General features: G+C 40.2%; 1 protein-coding gene across 1 annotated transcript; it reads left to right on the forward strand.

The window, feature by feature from the left end:
• The first annotated feature begins 5544 nt into the window (after positions 1-5544).
• LOC116675187 (WD repeat-containing protein on Y chromosome-like) lies at positions 5545-10312 on the forward strand. Its single transcript, XM_032507203.1, has one exon. The coding sequence runs from the start codon at positions 5951-5953 to the stop codon at positions 10106-10108; it is 4158 nt and encodes a 1385-aa protein (XP_032363094.1). The 5' UTR covers positions 5545-5950; the 3' UTR covers positions 10109-10312.
• The last annotated feature ends 8884 nt before the right edge of the window (positions 10313-19196 follow it).

The raw sequence follows: 19196 nt of genomic DNA on the forward strand, positions 1-19196 counted from the left end.
TAAAAATTACATAAACCACAAACATTGTATCTTTTTATTTAAGATTATGTTGAAAATTGAATTAAAAAATGTAGTTCACCTTTTACAATCCAGTGGAAATTCCATACATAAAACACTGTGGGTTAAGGTAAATAAATAATTGTCACAAGACAAGTCTACATAATAAAAAGAAGTAGTTGAATCTCTAGTGCCACATTGTTAATTCCAGTAGTAGCTGCAGGTCCTCCGCCATTCCTGCGACCAGGTTGACGGCTTCGACATCTCCCAGGTCATTCCCGCCACAGTGTAGGGACTGGAAAAAGAACGGGAGAAGGCTCTTCCACCGCAGACCACCCCAGCCAAACCAACAGATGTAGACATCTTCAATTCAATTTGATTGTTTCAAGTATTGGTACATACTGACAAGTGTCTGGTGCCAAAACCGGCTTCATTTGTCTCCGTTTCCGTCCAGTATCTGCCCTGTGACCAAGAAAAAATTCCTCTGGCTGGACCAGGTGAAATCTTTCTAAAAAGTGTGTATTCTTCATTTTTAAAGGAGGAGGTCTATGTCAAACATTTGTTTGGCACTTTTAAACTGTCCCATTAGTAGCACAAGTTCATGTGGTGCATCCATATTTTTAGAATATATCAAGGGTTAAAGGACTTATGTGTCAACAGGATTTGGAAAAACTGGTGCATGCTTTCATCTACAGTAGACTTGACTACTGTAACGGGGTCTTTACAGGTCTCCCTAAAAAATCAATCAGACAGCTGCAGCTGATCCAGAACGCTGCTGCTCGGGTCCTCACTAAGACCAAGAGACTGGATCACATCACTCCAGTTCTGAAGTCTTTGCACTGGCTTCCTGTGCCTCAAAGAATTGATTTCAAAGTACTTCTGCTGGTTTATAAATCACTTAACAGTTTAGGGCCAAAATACATTTCTGATTTGCTGCTACACTATGACCCCCCCAGACCTCTCAGGTCATCTGGGACAGGTCTACTTTCTGTCCCCAGAGTCAGAACTAAACAGGGGGAAGCAGTTTAGTTTCTATGCTCCTCATATCTGGAATAAACTCCCAGAAACCTGCAGATCCACTGCTACTCTCAGTTCTTTTAAATCACGGCTGAAGACCTTTCTTTTTCATGCTGCCTTTCTTTAAATGACTGTTCATTTCTTTAGTGTTTAATTTCTTATGCTGCACTGTAACTTTTATTCTTGTGTTTTATGTGTCTTAATGTTTATATTTTTATCTGATTATTCATGTGTTTTATCAGTTTTAATTTTTTATCTGCTTTTTAACTGATTTTGTGTAAAGCACTTTGAATTGCCCTGTTGCTGAAATGTGCTCTACAAATAAAGCTGCCTTGCCTTGAACCCTGATGAAACAGAATTTTGTAATGTAGCTACAGTTGTTTCCACAAGTGTAGTGATTGAAAACAGGTATGTGTCCAGAACAAACCAGGACGGGAGGCCAGGTACAAAATAAAAATGGAATTTTATTCACACAGTTTGCATAGATTCAAAACACTAAAAAAATAACGGCCAACAAGCACCAGTGTGGAACTACACAGTAGCGACTTTAAAAAAATGCAATGGCACCGTCTCAATTACTTGATATAAAAAGCAAAATTGTACTGGAATAGTTTAGAGGCTATTAATGCGTTAGGACCTAATACACACAATAAAAGAGCAATAGAACAAAACATCACAGCACACTTTAAAACTCACACATTACATGCAGGGACAATAGAAGGCAACACCTTCAACCACCCTAGCAAGCAATAAGGGGTCTCTAAAGCTATCTTGGAGCCTATAACCAGCCCTAAAATTGCGCAGCGTCCGTCAGGGATATTGCATTTACCCTTTAATAATAATAATAATACATTTGAAATGGACAAAAACAAACCCAATTGAAAAAGAAAACAAGTTGTAGACATACTTACTACTTTAAATTAATGTGGGAAAAAACAATGACAGACAATGTTGCACTTGAAGACAGTCCTATATAAAAAAACAAACAATATTAGACCACTTTCCAGCATATTTTAAGACAATACATTTCATAGAATGGTCGGACAGTCTGCCGTACCTTCAAGTCATTTAGGTTTCATGCAGACCAGCAGCATGTTTTGTGTCGTTATGACCGTTACTAGAAACAAAAACGATACACTGAACATCTCAGTTAAATTCTACTATGTTTGCTAGATAGCTTACAGTCATTACTTCAGCTCGTCTAAACAGCTGAAATGTTTGGCCTGCACATGTCGCCTAAACGCTGCACTTCCTGAAACTGCGAGGCGAGAGAGAGAGCGTAAATTACCTTTGTCCCTAAATATCGTTATTTGTTGAATGAGTGTGACGTTGACGTCACACCCAAACTTTCGAACCCCACTGTATAGTTCACATTCATATACTGTACTTACAATCTATGCAATCTATGAAAAAAGTAAAGTACATAGCTAATTCATTGTATTTATGAAAATGAAAAAAACTGAGCTTTCACTGCTTTTTTCACTTTGCCCTCATTGGACCGGGTCCAGAATCAAAACCATGATGCAGATTTGACAAGTCTGTGTATTGTGGACATGGTCCAATATGGACTAGCTACATGTGAAAAAAGCTGTGAAATTGGACAGACCCTCATTCACACACACACACAGTTCATCTTTGCATTTTCCCAAATCTGAAACTGTAGTCTTCAGCATCATGTGCACTGGTTGAATTAACACAGCTTGTATGCCTGTCACATCTACTGTAGTAAATGTCACTGTGTTCACTTTGAAGGAATCACTGCACATGGCTCAGCACTTGTAATGACATTTTGAGCATGTTTAGAGGCTATAAACAAGTTTAAAACTTGTTGGGTGCAAACTCTAGCAGGAGGATAACATGGTGTAGGCACCACTGAAGGGTTTCATTTTTCTCTCTACTGACAGACCTCCAAATTCACTAAAAGAGCTATGTGTTGAAATTGACCAGAATTCTCCTTTAACAGAAGGATTCCTTTTTAAAGTATTTAAAAAAAAAAAGTGAATATGGCTTTAACAGGCTGAAAAAGATTTCAAATTATGCTTTAATTGGACATTTAAGCCTTTAATTTTAAAATCATACAGACAGGTCCGATGTTACCCAAGTGACACATTAGTTATGGCTCACCCTGTTTTGGAATGAGCCTGACATAAGGATTCCTTTTAAGAGTAGCCTGAAGAAAAAAAAAAAAAGAGATAAAAGGAACAGAAGGACTCAAACGCAACGGCTTGCCAAACAGAAGGATTTATTAAATAAGAAAAAGGAGAAGTGGGGAGGCAGACGCCAGGGATCGAGACTGGGAAGACTCGGGGAGTGGAAGAGCCGGGAGCGTGGAGCCGAGGAGGAGACACCCAAACCAGGAAGGGGAACGGAGTCAGGCTGAAGCGGGATGCCGTGGGAGGGCGACCGAGAGGGGAAGCCAGCTGACCGGAGACGGGAGCGAGAGTGGAGGTGATGACTGGGGGGAGAGAAAACAAAAGAGGTAAGTAACTAGTAACACAGGGATTTAAATGTTCAACACGAGCGAGAGGCTTGTTACAAGTTTCACCAGGGTGAACGAAGCACCGATCAAGCGAGGAGTGGATGGAGAGCTGGGGTGGATGTACTGTCGTTAATTGGAGATGGCAGGCAGGTGTGGGCGGCGGGAGCAGGTGACTGTGGATGGAACTCACGTGTGGATTGTCAGCTGGCTTCACCAGGAGGGGGAGTGAGAGACAAGACAGCAGGGAAAAAACAGGGTAGGCCGATAGCAAACTCAGAAACATAGAAAACAAAACAAATACTCACGGCCAGCCGGACCCCAAGCATAACATAAAACATATTTCAAATATAGCTTTAATTGGACATGTAACCCTTTAATTTTAAAATCATACATCAGAATGGGCTTAAATGTCTTATTTCCATCAGAAACCACTGTTCACAAACTGCTCCAAACAGCTCTATTGCAGTCCATATATATATATATATATATATATATATATATATATATATATATATATATATATATATATATATATATTTTATGTCCTGTAAGTTTAACATTGTAAAGTCTCCTCTGCAATTGTTCAACTTCTACCAGCAGGCATTGATGGCATGGAAGTTATGTTACGTAGTTATGTTTCTCTCCACACAAAACAATAATCTGGAATAATAAATATATCACTATTAAGAATAAAGACTATTTACTTTAACAAATTGGATACAGAGCACCTTTACGATGAAATTGTAATTTATTTTACAATAAAACATTAGTCATGTACAACAAGAGAATATGCGTTGTGCCAGGTTCTAGAAAAATGCCATATATACTGGAACTTGTGTCCTGAGAACCAAATCATTTCCTATTACTTTTAATACAGTTTGGTAAGCAAAGCTTTACCATCTGGCATCCACCAGCTAATGACAGCTCAAGCTGGAATTGGTGAGAGAACAGAATTAAAGTTGCATCTCAATGGAATAGTAATTGAAAGTCCTAAATGCATAAACAAAAATATCAGAAATATTTCAGAACAAAAGCAGATTACACCAAGAGGTAAATTCTTTTAGAATTTGTTACTTTCAGAGGTAGGATGGGAAAATAATTGGCTTTTCCCTGTATAAATAACAAAGTAAAGGCGATATACCCGAAAATCTTGCTTCAAATATACCCATCAAACTTACACATCTCAAAAAACACAGAGATTGATGCCAAGATTAGCTTTTGTGATAATGACATGGAAAAATCGGCACATTAAGTATTTCATGAAGCTTTTGTCAGGCTTGGAATAATTTATACTATGCAAAACAAAGACGCAAGTTAAAATAGACTGGAAGAGTGTCATCACTGGTTTTGACTACAGCGAAATATATTAACCTCATGTTATTATTAGGCAAATATATTCATAAATCTAAACCATGCTTTAACCCTCTTAACCCCAAAACCTGCTGGGGGGCTTTGAAAAAAGCCTGTTTTGTTTAAAAGATCGACAAAGAAAAAACACTTACCCTAGAAAGAAGGTGAAAAAAGAAATTGTTGTATGTAATTGGATAAAAAGTGGATAAAAAACTCACATAGAAGATTTCCAACTTCAAAAATTGTAAAAAAAAATAAATAAATACAATTTTATTTTTTATTTGCATGATCAAGAAACTGTAAAATGCATAAAATTCTGTTTTTTCCCCTCTATTTTATTTTAATAAATTATCAAATACAATTAACTAACGTTTATCATTTTTATGTTTTATGCCAATATAACTCTGTTATGTGTTGTTCAACAGACATTTAGGAGCTATTCCTACTTCTGGCCATGGTTGTGTTTGGGAATGTGAGATACCGGATTAGCATATGGGGTGAAAAATGAGATCACAGTGAGTATTAATGTGACATGAGCAAAAAAACGCTTAAAAATGGCTTGGGTTGTAAGAGGAAAAAAAAATATTTCTGCGATTTAAAGCTGTGAATGTTGAATTGTTATCTGCTTTTAGAAATGCAATGAGATAAGTTGTATTCAATTGTATTCAAAAGTTGTAGTCAATTACTAATGTCTGTATTTGTATGTTTTAAATTGTTGAATAAAGTTTTTTAAAAAAATCCTTCACTTCATAACAAACTATGACATCATCATTGGCTTTCATGTGAAGAATGCGTTGATCTTTTACTGAGGTCACTATCTTTTACTTAGGTCAGTATCTTCGATCCATTGCACATTTGGTACGCAGACACAGAACGTTACACACAATTGTGAGAACTTGCAGCTCAAGTTTCAGCACTCCAGAACATAGAACTAGAATTCTATTCATTGCTCCAGACTGCTAAACTCTCAGCACAATTGCATTGTTTTCATTCAAATAGAAATTTGAACTAAACCAGGATTGACATCTTAAGGGTTGACATTTTAATTCTTAAGCAACTCTATTGAACTGGTTTATTCGGTCGGAGGACCTAACTGAGAACGCTAAAATGGATTCTAGAAGTGAACTTTCAAAGACGGACAAAATGTTTACTGCTGAAAATATGGATGACATTGTAACGCTATTTCATGAGGCGGATGCTGATGGAGGTGGAGGATTGGACATTGAAGAATTCTGTGAAGGACTGAAGCAGTTATTCCCTACTATGGATGAAGAAGATCTCATTGCCCTCCACATGAAGATTGACACAAATGGAGATGGAAGTGTGGACCTCGGGGAGTTAACAGACTACCTGGTGAACAAAAACAAGGCATCACAAAATATGGCTTTTAAAAATCAAATCTTTCCCAAACCTATCGAAATGATATCGGTGGATCACCATAAAGCGATTGTTCGTCTGATTCACCGTCCCTTCGAGAATGACAGGAAACCTGATCATGGTTCAGAGGTTTTATTAGGACAAACCAGCACTTACCAAAAAGGTCAATACCTCTCCATCAGCTCGAATGGTATCCTCAACTTCTGGCCTGACAGCTTTGACACCCCATACCCGGTTCAGTTATACAAAAAGGAAAACACACTTCCTTTTTCACACAACAAGAAAATGCACGTTACTGACATGGTCTACATCAGTGAACTCAAACAACTGGCTATCTCCACTTCTGACAGGGAACTAATATTCTATCGCTGCAATGAATTCCCTAAGTTGTTTTCAACCAGCCACTCTTTAATAGTAGAGGACAACATAGTGAATACCATGAACTACTGGTCCAAAGGCACTAAAGCAGTGTTTTCCTTTGGCGATGTAAAAGGTTTTTTGTCTGTGTTTGTCTCCTACAACATATGTGAAAACGGCCTCTTCTTCAACGGTGCATATGAGAAAATCTCTCTGCGGGATTATCCAACTGTTTATGTTTCAACCCTGTTAAAAAACCCCTCTAAAGACTTTCTATGTGTGAAGGTCAACATCTTTAATGACATTTGCAGTCAGATCCAATATTTTCCATCACTTAGGTCGTTTGCTATCTGCGGTAGTTCATCCAAGACAATGGTCCTTGCTTCTCTACCCAAGACATCCACAACCAAAATGTCTACAACAGTCTTTAAGAGCAGAGGACATGTGGACTTCTTCACCTGTGTAGAATACTCCACTTCCTCTGGGTATCTGCTGACCGGTGGGACGGATGCCCTACTGAGGACATGGTTTCCCCACAAAACAGTGTCATGCGTCCAGGAATTAAAGGGACATGCCAAACCCATCACCCATATAATGTTAAATCCCAAGGAAAAAGTTTTTGTTAGTTTATCGCTGGACCACCATATATGTGTTTGGTCAGAGGATGCACTGATCTGTTTGCAAAGCTTCAAGATAAAAGAAATGATGCAGAGTCCTATCTCCAGTGTGTGTTACAACACACACAACAATGAGTTAGTCCTAGCTAACACAGATATTGGCAAATATCTTGGAAGAGGAACTGATGTGTTTAAAAATGCATTAACATCGCATGACAAGCCCCTGTGCTGTGCTCTCTATCACAACATTTTCAAACAGGTTGTCTCTGTTTGCCAAAATGGCGTGGTGACAGTGTGGGATATCTTAACAGGAACGGCCGCCATGCAGTTCAAGGTGACTCCAGATCAGTACGTGGGGCATGTTGCTATTTCATTTGATGGACTAAAGCGCAGACTGATCACAATTTCCCAGGATGGAAAAGTTAAAATTTGGAACTTCAACAACGGAACAGAGCTTGCCATTCTTCCTGTTACCGTACAAAGGGAGGTGACAGGTATCGTCTGTGTAGACAATAGGGTGTTTGTGTCGGGAATGAACTCCAAGATCATTTATGACCTGGACATACACGGATATGACAACAGATTTTTGAAGCATGATTATTTAGATGACATTTGCTCAATGGATGTCCATGAAAACACACTGGTTACTGCCTCCAGCAATGGAAATATTGTCATCTGGGAGGCCGCCAGTGGCGAAGTTCTCTACTGGCTCAATGGCAGCAACACCCCTCGAACAAACATGGCAGACAAAACCACTCAGGGCCAGACAGGGAGTCTGCTTGGTCACAAGAGTCCAAAGCATGTCAGAGGCACTGGGAAAAGACCTCTAAATAGTAAATCCCTGAATGGGAACAACACTGCTGTGATTAACACACCTCTTATCATATGTCTGAAGACCAGGGAGGTTAAAGTTCACACAGCCACACTGCTGACGTCTTCAGATGGCAACATATATGCCTGGTCTGTTATTAGCAAGGGAGGATTGATTGGAAAGTTCAGAGCAGTGAAGGATGAAGGAGCAGTCATTACCACCATGTCAACTGATCCCAATGACCAGATATTACTGACCGGGGATAGTACCGGAAAGATTTATCAGTGGGACATTCAGGCTTTTGGGTTTAAAAAACAGGCAAACAACGAGCCATTTGAGGATATAAATGGGTGGTGCGTGTCATTGTGTCCACCTCCTCTGTTGCACTCCTGGCAATCTCACATCACAGGGGTGGTGAGTGTTCACTGTAACCCAACTTGTGAAAAGTTAATTACCGCAGGGAACTGCAATGTCTGTCTGTGGGAAAACACAGGAACCTACATAGGCCTCTTTGGGAAAGACCAATGGGGTGCTTCACAAATCAGCCTTGAGGAGAATGCTGAACAGGAGGAGACCGGCAGACCAAGCACAACGAAGACCAGCAACTTTCCATTGGCACGTCCTGTCTTTCCAACAAAATCAAAGTCAGAAGAACTGACAGACAGCATTAAAAGCCTCTGTGACAGAATAGACAAGGTAGTCAGCCCTAAGAAGCCTGGAGCCAAATTAACAGAGGATCTACTTGATCGTGTAAATAGACGGATGATGAAGATTCAGTCAGGACTTGACTTAATAAAAAGTGAGGCTCAATTACAATTAGAGTTTAAAGAAACTCACAAACCCCTGGAAAATCTGTATTTTAGTGAGGTCAACAAGGGGTCTAAAACTACATCAACACCATGTCCACCAAACACCAGGCCAACTACAGGTTGCACTAATGACACCATCAGCTTAGCAAACATGCAGCAATCTGATGGTGCCGTCAAGCAGGGGACTGAACCCACTTCAAAACAAGTACATTTGCAGCTCACACAAAGTCAATTCAAGCCACACCCGCCCCTCATCAGAGGTGGATCTGCTCATGACCAACTCTCTTACCGGACTGCATATTTGGACCAGACTATGTCCAAATATGGGCGTGTGCTCAAGCTTCAGCAGAGAAACACATTACAAGGCAGTGTCCTGACACCAGTTCCACCAAACACCCTGCCAGGCATGGAGGGGTCTCAGCAAAAACCGGACCATGTACACTTGCCACCCATCAAGGATAAGGTGCATCGCCCACATCATCAGACCCGTTCAAAATTTCAGCAGAGAGACACCTTAAAAGGCGGTGTCCTCACACCAGTTCCACCAAACACCCTGCCAGCTATGAAGACCTCGCCACACATGCAGCTGGACCCCTCTAGGTCCAAATATGGGCGTGTGCTCAAGACTCAGAAGAGAGACACATTACAAGGCAGTGTCTTCACTCAAGTTCCACTAAACACCCTGTCAGGTACAAAGGGGTCTTGGCAAACACCGGACCATGTACACTTGCCACCCATCCTTGATAAGGTGCAGAGCTCACATCCTCAGACCCAGATTCAGCAGAGAGACACATTCAAAGGCGGTGTCCTCACACCAGTTCCACCAAACACCCTGCCAGCTATGAAGACCTCGTCACACATGCAGCTGGACCAGACTAGGTCCAAATATGGGCGTGTGCTCAAGACTCAGGAGAGAGACACATTAAAGGGCAGTGTCTTCACTCAAGTTCCACCAAACACCCTTTCAGCCATGGAGGGGTCTCAGCAAACACCGGACCATGTACACATGCCACCCATCGATGATAAGGTGCATTGCCCACATCATCAGACCCGTTCAAAGTTTCAGCAGAGAGACACGTTAAAAGGCAGCTTCCTTCCACTGTGTCAACCAAACACACTACCAGCTTTGAAGACCTTACCACACATTCAGCTCTCGGCTAGTACAGTCAAGCACGGGTATAAAATCACATCAAAGTATGTACCTTTACCACCCATCTCTGATAAGCTCACCACAGACTGCACTAACGCTACAAGGAGCTCATCAAGATTACTCAGGAGAGGCATTAAAAGGTGAGGTTCTCTCACTATTTCCGACAACCACAACAACCATTTCCAATCACTGGCAGCATGAAGGGTGATTGTGTGGGTTTAGTCCAGGTGATCTGGTTTCCTTAAACAATTGTGTGAGTTCATTCCAGGTGATCTGGTTTCCTCAAACAATTGTATAGGTTTTCTCCGGGTGAACCGGTTACTCCCACAATTAAAATAAATAAATAAATGTATACTAAAAAAACAGTATTTGTTGAATATCAATGTTTTGGTATGAACATTAGCTTGTGACCTTGTTCATTGTGCCCGCTACAACCCAGCTTCTTAGGAGAGATCTACCGAAGGCACGGAGAAAAAATGAGCAAAAACGTGATAAATTATGGACATCAAGTGGACAAATCCTGGATTTAACAGTTTGGACTTAATGCTCAACGACCCCGAAAAAGGCACACGTTCCAGGCTGGATAGAAAACCATTCACTTCATAACAAACATCCTTATGGGTGTTCATGTGACTTTCATGTGAAGAATGCATTGATCTTTTACTTAGGTCTCTATCTTCGACCCACTGGACATTTTGGCACACAGAAACACAATTCTGAGAGCTTGCAGCTCAGGTTTCAGCGCTCCAGAACATAGAAACAGAATTTATTCATTGCTCCAGACTGCTAAACTCTCAGCACAATTACATTTTTTTCATTCCAATAGAAATTTGAACTAAACCAGGATTGACACTTTAATTCTTAAGCAACTCCACTAAACTACATTCTAAGAAGAGATGTGTTAGAAATTATCTACAGAGTGTGCTCAAGGACAACAAGCAAATGTGTGTGAATCATGTGTATATATATATATATATATATATATATATATATATATATATATATATATATATATATATACATACTACCGGTCAAATGTTTGGGGTCACTTAGAAATTTCCATTGCACTCCATTATAGACAGGATACCAGCTGAGATCAGTTGCCTTGTTTTTTTAACCAGGGCAGCAGTTTCCAGATTACATTATTTGCTGACATAATTGTAAATAGGTTTGCCAGTGTTTTTCTAGTTAGTTTTTTAAAATGATATCAGATTAGTAAACATAATGTGCCTTTGGATGATTGGAGGAATGGTTGCTGATAATGGGTAATGTAGATACACTACCGGTCCAAAGTTTGGGGTCACTTAAAAATTTCCATACCACTCCATTATAGACAGAATACCAGCTGATCTGAGTGGGGGGGCTGATCTTTAATGCAATATCTACATTACCCACGCGTTAGTGCACCATTTGTACCATAATTGTATTAAATTAAATGGTAAGCCTTACTCCTACGAGATGGGCGAGTTTTTCTTACGTTACACACAAAGCTAACAGGCTATAGTTAGCCTGTACCATAGACAGTTAAAGAAGGCCTGTACGTATGCTAGCGGATATAGCTAACGTTGCGTAGCCAGCCAGCAACTTGGGCAGTAGAGTTTTGGCGAGCTAACCACGACAGCGTTGTCGACCACAATCAACCTGCAGAGATGTGTGAAATGGAGACACGAATAACGTTTCCTTTCCCAGAGATCCTGAACGTTATTTTCATTTGTGACGTTAAAGACAAAGGAAGGGTAGCCCGAAGGGACTCAATTTGGCCACAAGTTGGTGTGGAAGCATGGACTGTATACTGGTTCACCCTGGAAGCCTGGACATGCTTTTCCCCCTCGGAAACCTAGACTCGATACTTCAGTACTTTAAATAAAGCTGTTAATTCACACTCCTGGCTCTGCGTTCTGTACACCATTCACACCTAACAGTTACCACTTCATAAGTACGTATTAGGCATATCATTTATATATTTTATTGGATGTACTGTATGGATGTTTTATTGTATTTAAACTGTTAGAATTAGATCTTGACATGCATGTCCTTGTATAGTTTTTAGTTTTCACTTTAAAAATGTAAATGCAGTAAATATTAGGTAGATTTGATTCGATCATTACATTGAATAAGTTTTTTTTTTCCTATGCAATTTGTGATCATACTTTTGTTATAATACATTTACAATAACCCTACACAGATTAAACAGCAATTATTGCATTTTCAATTACAATTGATTTAATTATAAATTATACCAAATTACCAATGTCCTCTTGTATGACTACAATACTGTTTGTCCCTATAGTTACGTCAGAAAAACAAAATGTAGCTCTAGAAAGACCTTTATTGCACGTTGAAATGGGCATTAACTTAAAAATTACATAAACCACAAACATTGTATCTTTTTATTTAAGATTATGTTGAAAATTGAATTAAAAAATGTAGTTCACCTTTTACAATCCAGTGGAAATTCCATACATAAAACACTGTGGGTTAAGGTAAATAAATAATTGTCACAAGACAAGTCTACATAATAAAAAGAAGTAGTTGAATCTCTAGTGCCACATTGTTAATTCCAGTAGTAGCTGCAGGTCCTCCGCCATTCCTGCGACCAGGTTGACGGCTTCGACATCTCCCAGGTCATTCCCGCCACAGTGTAGGGACTGGAAAAAGAACGGGAGAAGGCTCTTCCACCGCAGACCACCCCAGCCGAACCAACAGATGTAGACATCTTCAATTCAATTTGATTGTTTCAAGTATTGGTACATACTGACAAGTGTCTGGTGCCAAAACCGGCTTCATTTGTCCCCGTTTCCGTCCAGTATCTGCCCTGTGACCAAGAAAAAATTCCTCTGGCTGGACCAGGTGAAATCTTTCTAAAAAGTGTGTATTCTTCATTTTTAAAGGAGGAGGTCTATGTCAAACATTTGTTTGGCACTTTTAAACTGTCCCATTAGTAGCACAAGTTCATGTGGTGCATCCATATTTTTAGAATATATCAAGGGTTAAAGGACTTATGTGTCAACAGGATTTGGAAAAACTGGTGCATGCTTTCATCTACAGTAGACTTGACTACTGTAACGGGGTCTTTACAGGTCTCCCTAAAAAATCAATCAGACAGCTGCAGCTGATCCAGAACGCTGCTGCTCGGGTCCTCACTAAGACCAAGAGACTGGATCACATCACTCCAGTTCTGAAGTCTTTGCACTGGCTTCCTGTGCCTCAAAGAATTGATTTCAAAGTACTTCTGCTGGTTTATAAATCACTTAACAGTTTAGGGCCAAAATACATTTCTGATTTGCTGCTACACTATGACCCCCCCAGACCTCTCAGGTCATCTGGGACAGGTCTACTTTCTGTCCCCAGAGTCAGAACTAAACAGGGGAAGCAGTTTAGTTTCTATGCTCCTCATATCTGGAATAAACTCCCAGAAACCTGCAGATCCACTGCTACTCTCAGTTCTTTTAAATCACGGCTGAAGACCTTTCTTTTTCATGCTGCCTTTCTTTAAATGACTGTTCATTTCTTTAATGTTTAATTTCTTATGCTGCACTGTAACTTTTATTCTTGTGTTTTATGTGTCTTAATGTTTATATTTTTATCTGATTATTCATGTGTTTTATCAGTTTTAATTTTTTATCTGCTTTTTAACTGATTTTGTGTAAAGCACTTTGAATTGCCCTGTTGCTGAAATGTGCTCTACAAATAAAGCTGCCTTGCCTTGAACCCTGATGAAACAGAATTTTGTAATGTAGCTACAGTTGTTTCCACAAGTGTAGTGATTGAAAACAGGTATGTGTCCAGAACAAACCAGGACGGGAGGCCAGGTACAAAATAAAAATGGAATTTTATTCACACAGTTTGCATAGATTCAAAACACTAAAAAAATAACGGCCAACAAGCACCAGTGTGGAACTACACAGTAGCGACTTTAAAAAAATGCAATGGCACCGTCTCAATTACTTGATATAAAAAGCAAAATTGTACTGGAATAGTTTAGAGGCTATTAATGCGTTAGGACCTAATACACACAATAAAAGAGCAATAGAACAAAACATCACAGCACACTTTAAAACTCACACATTACATGCAGGGACAATAGAAGGCAACACCTTCAACCACCCTAGCAAGCAATAAGGGGTCTCTAAAGCTATCTTGGAGCCTATAACCAGCCCTAAAATTGCGCAGCGTCCGTCAGGGATATAGCTCTTTACCCTTTAATAATAATAATAATAAATTTGAAATGGACAAAAACAAACCCAATTGAAAAAGAAAACAAGTTGTAGACATACTTACTACTTTAAATTAATGTGGGAAAAAACAATGACAGACAATGTTGCACTTGAAGACAGTCCTATATAAAAAAAAAAACAATATTAGACCACTTTCCAGCATATTTTAAGACAATACATTTCATAGAATGGTCGGACAGTCTGCCGTACCTTCAAGTCATTTAGGTTTCATGCAGACCAGCAGCATGTTTTGTGTCGTTATGACCGTTACTAGAAACAAAAACGATACACTGAACATCTCAGTTAAATTCTACTATGTTTGCTAGATAGCTTACAGTCATTACTTCCGCTCCAAGTTTGAGCTCGTCTAAACAGCTGAAATGTTTGGCCTGCACATGTCGCCTAAACGCTGCACTTCCTGAAACTGCGAGGCGAGAGAGAGAGCGTAAATTACCTTTGTCCCTAAATATCGTTATTTGTTGAATGAGTGTGACGTTGACGTCACACCCAAACTTTCGAACCCCACTGTATAGTTCACATTCATATACTGTACTTACAATCTATGCAATCTATGAAAAAAGTAAAGTACATAGCTAATTCATTGTGATATTGATAATTGTACTATTTTTCAAAGTAAAATGGGATTAAATAACTAGAAGTGATTAAATATCCCCATCCAACACGATACGCAGCGTCTGATTTGCCATTTAAGGGAAACCTCTTAGGATTATACTGCTGTGATATCATATTAGACATTTAAGGTAGAGCATTAAAGCTTTATTGTATTTATAAAAATGAAAAAACTGAGCTTTCACTGCTTTTTTCACTTCGCCCTCATTGGACCAGGTCCAGAATCAAAACCATGATGCAGATTTGACAAGTCTGTGTATTGTGGACATGGTCCAATATGGACTAGCTACATGTGAAAAAAGCTGTGAAATTGGACAGACCCTCATTCACACACACACACAGTTCATCTTTGCATTTTCCCAAATCTGAAACTGTAGTCTTCAGCATCATGTGCACTGGTTGAATTAACACAGCTTGTATGCCTGTCACATCTACTGTAGTAATTGTCGCTGTGTTCACTTTGAAGGAATCACTGCACATGGCTCAGCACTTGTAATGACATTTTGAGCATGTTTAGAGGCTATAAACAAGTTTAAAACTTGTTGGGTGCAAACTCTAGCAGGAGGATAACATGGTGTAGGCACCACTGAATGGTTTCATTTTTCTCTCTACTGACAGACCTCCAAATTCACTAAAAGAGCTATGTGTTGAAATTGACCAGAATTCTCCTTTAACAGAAGGATTCCTTTTTAAAGTAGTTAAAAAAGTTAAAATATGGCTTTAACAGGCTGAAGAAGATTTCAAATTATGCTTTAATTGGACATTTAAGCCTTTAATTTTAAAATCATACAGACAGGTCCGATGTTACCCAAGTGACACATTAGTTATGGCTCACCCTGTTTTGGAATGAGCCTGACATAAGGATTCCTTTTAAGAGTAGCCTGAAGAAGAAAAAAAAAGAGTTAAAAGGAACAGAAGGACTCAAACGCAACGGCTTGCCAAACAGAAGGATTTATTAAATAAGAAAAAGGAGAAGTGGGGAGGCAGACGCCAGGGATCGAGACTGGGAAGACTCGGGGAGTGGAAGAGCCGGGAGCGTGGAGCCGAGGAGGAGACACCCAAACCAGGAAGGGGAACGGAGTCAGGCTGAAGCGGGATGCCGTGGGAGGGCGACCGAGAGGGGAAGCCAGCTGACCGGAGACGGGAGCGAGAGTGGAGGCGATTGTTACTGCTAATAAACACGACGTTTATTCAGTTCATACTTTTATTCAGTGCACAGCTAGCTTGGACACACGTGTCCACCATAAACCGCACAACCAACTACACAACTCCACGCATGCGCCAACCTGCACACACTGGGAAAACCTTCTGCCGTAGTGAACAGTGTAGAGGGGAAATAACATGTTAACAATCTCCCTATACTTTAAGAGAATACAAGAGATACAACAGAAATGTTTTATACATAAAACAAATAAAAAAACATATACGCACAATGGCCACAGATGTTTACAACTTAAAATGTTACATGTGCAAATGGAACTGTACATTGCTTTTTGCTCAATTTATCCTTTTGTTCTTAGCTTTGAGTGCTTTCAACAGCACCACAGTCCCTCACTGAGTGCTTTTAACAACACAAGAGCTGAGGTTCCCTTTTTGTAAGACAGTCAACAAGTTGAGTTTTTGTGTCGGACCAGAGCACTTTCTTTATTTTCTTAGTCTGTATAAGCTCCTTTATGCTGCTTATTTCCAGCCTTAGTCGTTTTTCAGTGACCTGTTTTGTTGACTTGAGAGCATCAAACAGAGAGTGATTGTCCGTTACACATATCAACGGAGGAGCATTTTGTTCTGCATTTCCACTTGTGAGCTCAGAAAAGAGGGTGGCCAGAAAAATAGCATTGTCTATTCCATCTGACATGGCCAGAGTTTCCCCTGCCAGAGTACTCCTCACAACACGTCTGATTCTCTTAGATTGCCAAGAGAGAGGAGAAAACTTCCCTCCTTCTCCCATTAGACCAATCAATGTACCCCCCTGTGTACCCCCATCAGGGAGATTACCAAAGAAGCATCACTGAAAACAATAACGTGTAGAGCATCACTGTTTCCCAAATGCTGAAACCTGAGAGACACCTTTTCAGATTTAAGCTTTCTGAGGACCTTATTTGTCTCATGAATAGACTGGACTGTGGCATCTTTTATATTTGACGCTAAGTTGCTTGCATCAAACACAATGTCTGGTCTGGTTTGTTTTGCAACCCATAGTATCTGGCCTATTTTTGACCTAAGCTGCTCCTTTTCAGTTTCATTAAGAGAGGCATCTCTCTGCACAGCACGTGCTGCTTGCAGTTGGACAGGCTGTAGGTTTTCAATGTAACTATTCTGATGTACATGAACTACACCATTATTACTAACAAAGTCCATTCCCACATAGCAGAATTTTTTATGTTCCTCACGCCCAACATGGAATGCAGACTTCAGCGTAGGGATCACTTCTGTTGTGAAAGTTTCCGAGCCTGCCCAAAGGAAGTCATCAACATGACATGCAAGTACTCCAATCACTTTACACTGTTCATCCAGCCAATAAAATACTGCTGGATCTACCTGAGACATTTTTCCACCTGTACCCAGCATTATTTCTTTCACCTTGTTGTACCAATACAGTGATGCATCTGCAAGGCCATAGACACATTTGTTTAGTTTCCATAGAATATTTCCCTTTTCTGCTTCAGGAGGGGCCGGACATAGATTTCTCTGGACAACTGCATGCCCTGTGAGAAAGCAGACTTGATGTCCATGGAATTGACTTGCCACTTGTTTTGACATATTACTGCTAATAATAATCTGAGAGATTCAGAAGCACAGGTTGGGGAATCTTTCTGCAGCTCGTGAATATTCAGCTCTTCAAAACCCCTGGCTACGAGTTGTGCTTTTGGCACTATACCATTGGGAGTATCCTTGAGACTACAGACCCATCTGGTAGAGACACACTTTTGACCTGCATCATTAACTTCCTCAAATACATTGTTTTTGTACCAACTCATTATTTCCTCCTGTTTGGCGGCATCAAATGAAATGTCTTTTGTTATGAGTATATCACTCTCCATTTCAGACTCAATGTTAAGATTATCAACACTTGACATATCAACTGACTCCTTTTGCCCATCACTGCCATCAGGTTCAACATGTTGTATATTAAACCAATTTTTGTGCCTTCCAGAAGCCTTTCCTGCTCTGCCTAAGACCTTGGCTCTCTGTAGACGACTATCTTCAGGTTTCATAAATGTTACAGTCTGACCTGTTTTTAACTTTACACCAGCAGAAGAGACAGAGTTGCCACCAACACTGTGATCTGTTTCACTTTGTGTCATTGTAGGCTGAACCACTTCTCCTGTATTCTTCCCCCTATCACTAGTGTTGTGTGTCTGTTGTGTGTCACTGGTGTGTGTGCTGTCTGTGTTTTCTTCATCATCTGAGCTTTCTGCTACATTGTTTAAACTGCCTCTCTTGCTTGTTGTCTCCCTGTTGTCTTGCACAGTTGGCTCATCCTGAGACTCCTGTGTGTTTACCTTACAGAGCCTGGATTGGTGCACTCTAACTAGAATCCCTCCATGTCTTACAAATACAACAGCTCCATCCTGACCAATAACTATCCCTGGTCCCTTCCACTCAGGACAATCTGCTCTTTTGTAATATACCTTGTTTCCTGTCACATACATGTCATCTGTGGGCCTGAGCTGCTTTTTTATTGCCCTTCTTATCCGCTCAGAAGACTCTGCTTCTGAGAATGCCTTCCTGGAAGCATGTAAAGCTGAAATGTGTTCTCCTACTCTAGCACTCATGGTGGTACCCTCTAGAGCAGGTAGTTTATCAACTAATACAGATGGAAGGTTAGGATTCCGTCCAAACACTAATTGATATGGACTGTACCCCTGAACATTCAGCATACTGTTCTTAGCCATGAGGGCCCAGTCAAGGGCAGTGTGCCAATCACATCCATTCTCTCGTTTGACCTTCTGGATGATCTCAGTCAGTGTTTGGTTATGTCTTTTGAGCAATCCGTTGCTCCAGGGGCTGTATCCTGCTGTTGTTTTTGTCTCAATGTTAAAGTTTTCAGCCATGTCTCTGATCTCTTCGTTGTTGAACTCTCCACCATTGTCACTGTACAGCCTCTGGGGGGCGCCATGGACACTAATCCAAGTGTGAATGAAGGAGTTGACAATTTCAGACGACTTCTTTGTTTTCACAATGTTTCCTGCGCTGAAACGTGTGAAGTGGTCGATGATGTGAAGATACCATAAACCTGGTTCCAACTCATGCAGGTCCATGGCCACTGTCTCGTTATATTCCGAAGCTAAGGGCAAGCCCACAGCAGGCTTTGGCTTTGTCTTCTTGTACTTCTGGCATACATCACAGTCATATACTATTTGTTGCAAGACGGTAAAGCATTC

This window comes from Etheostoma spectabile, unplaced genomic scaffold (genome assembly GCF_008692095.1).
Source record: "Etheostoma spectabile isolate EspeVRDwgs_2016 unplaced genomic scaffold, UIUC_Espe_1.0 scaffold00001614, whole genome shotgun sequence".
Classification (NCBI taxonomy): Eukaryota; Metazoa; Chordata; class Actinopteri; order Perciformes; family Percidae; genus Etheostoma; species Etheostoma spectabile.

Bases quoted from the DNA above. Each gene is read 5' to 3' on its own strand.
- LOC116675187 (XM_032507203.1), top strand. From the start codon at position 5,951: ATGGATTCTAGAAGTGAACTTTCAAAGACGGACAAAATGTTTACTGCT.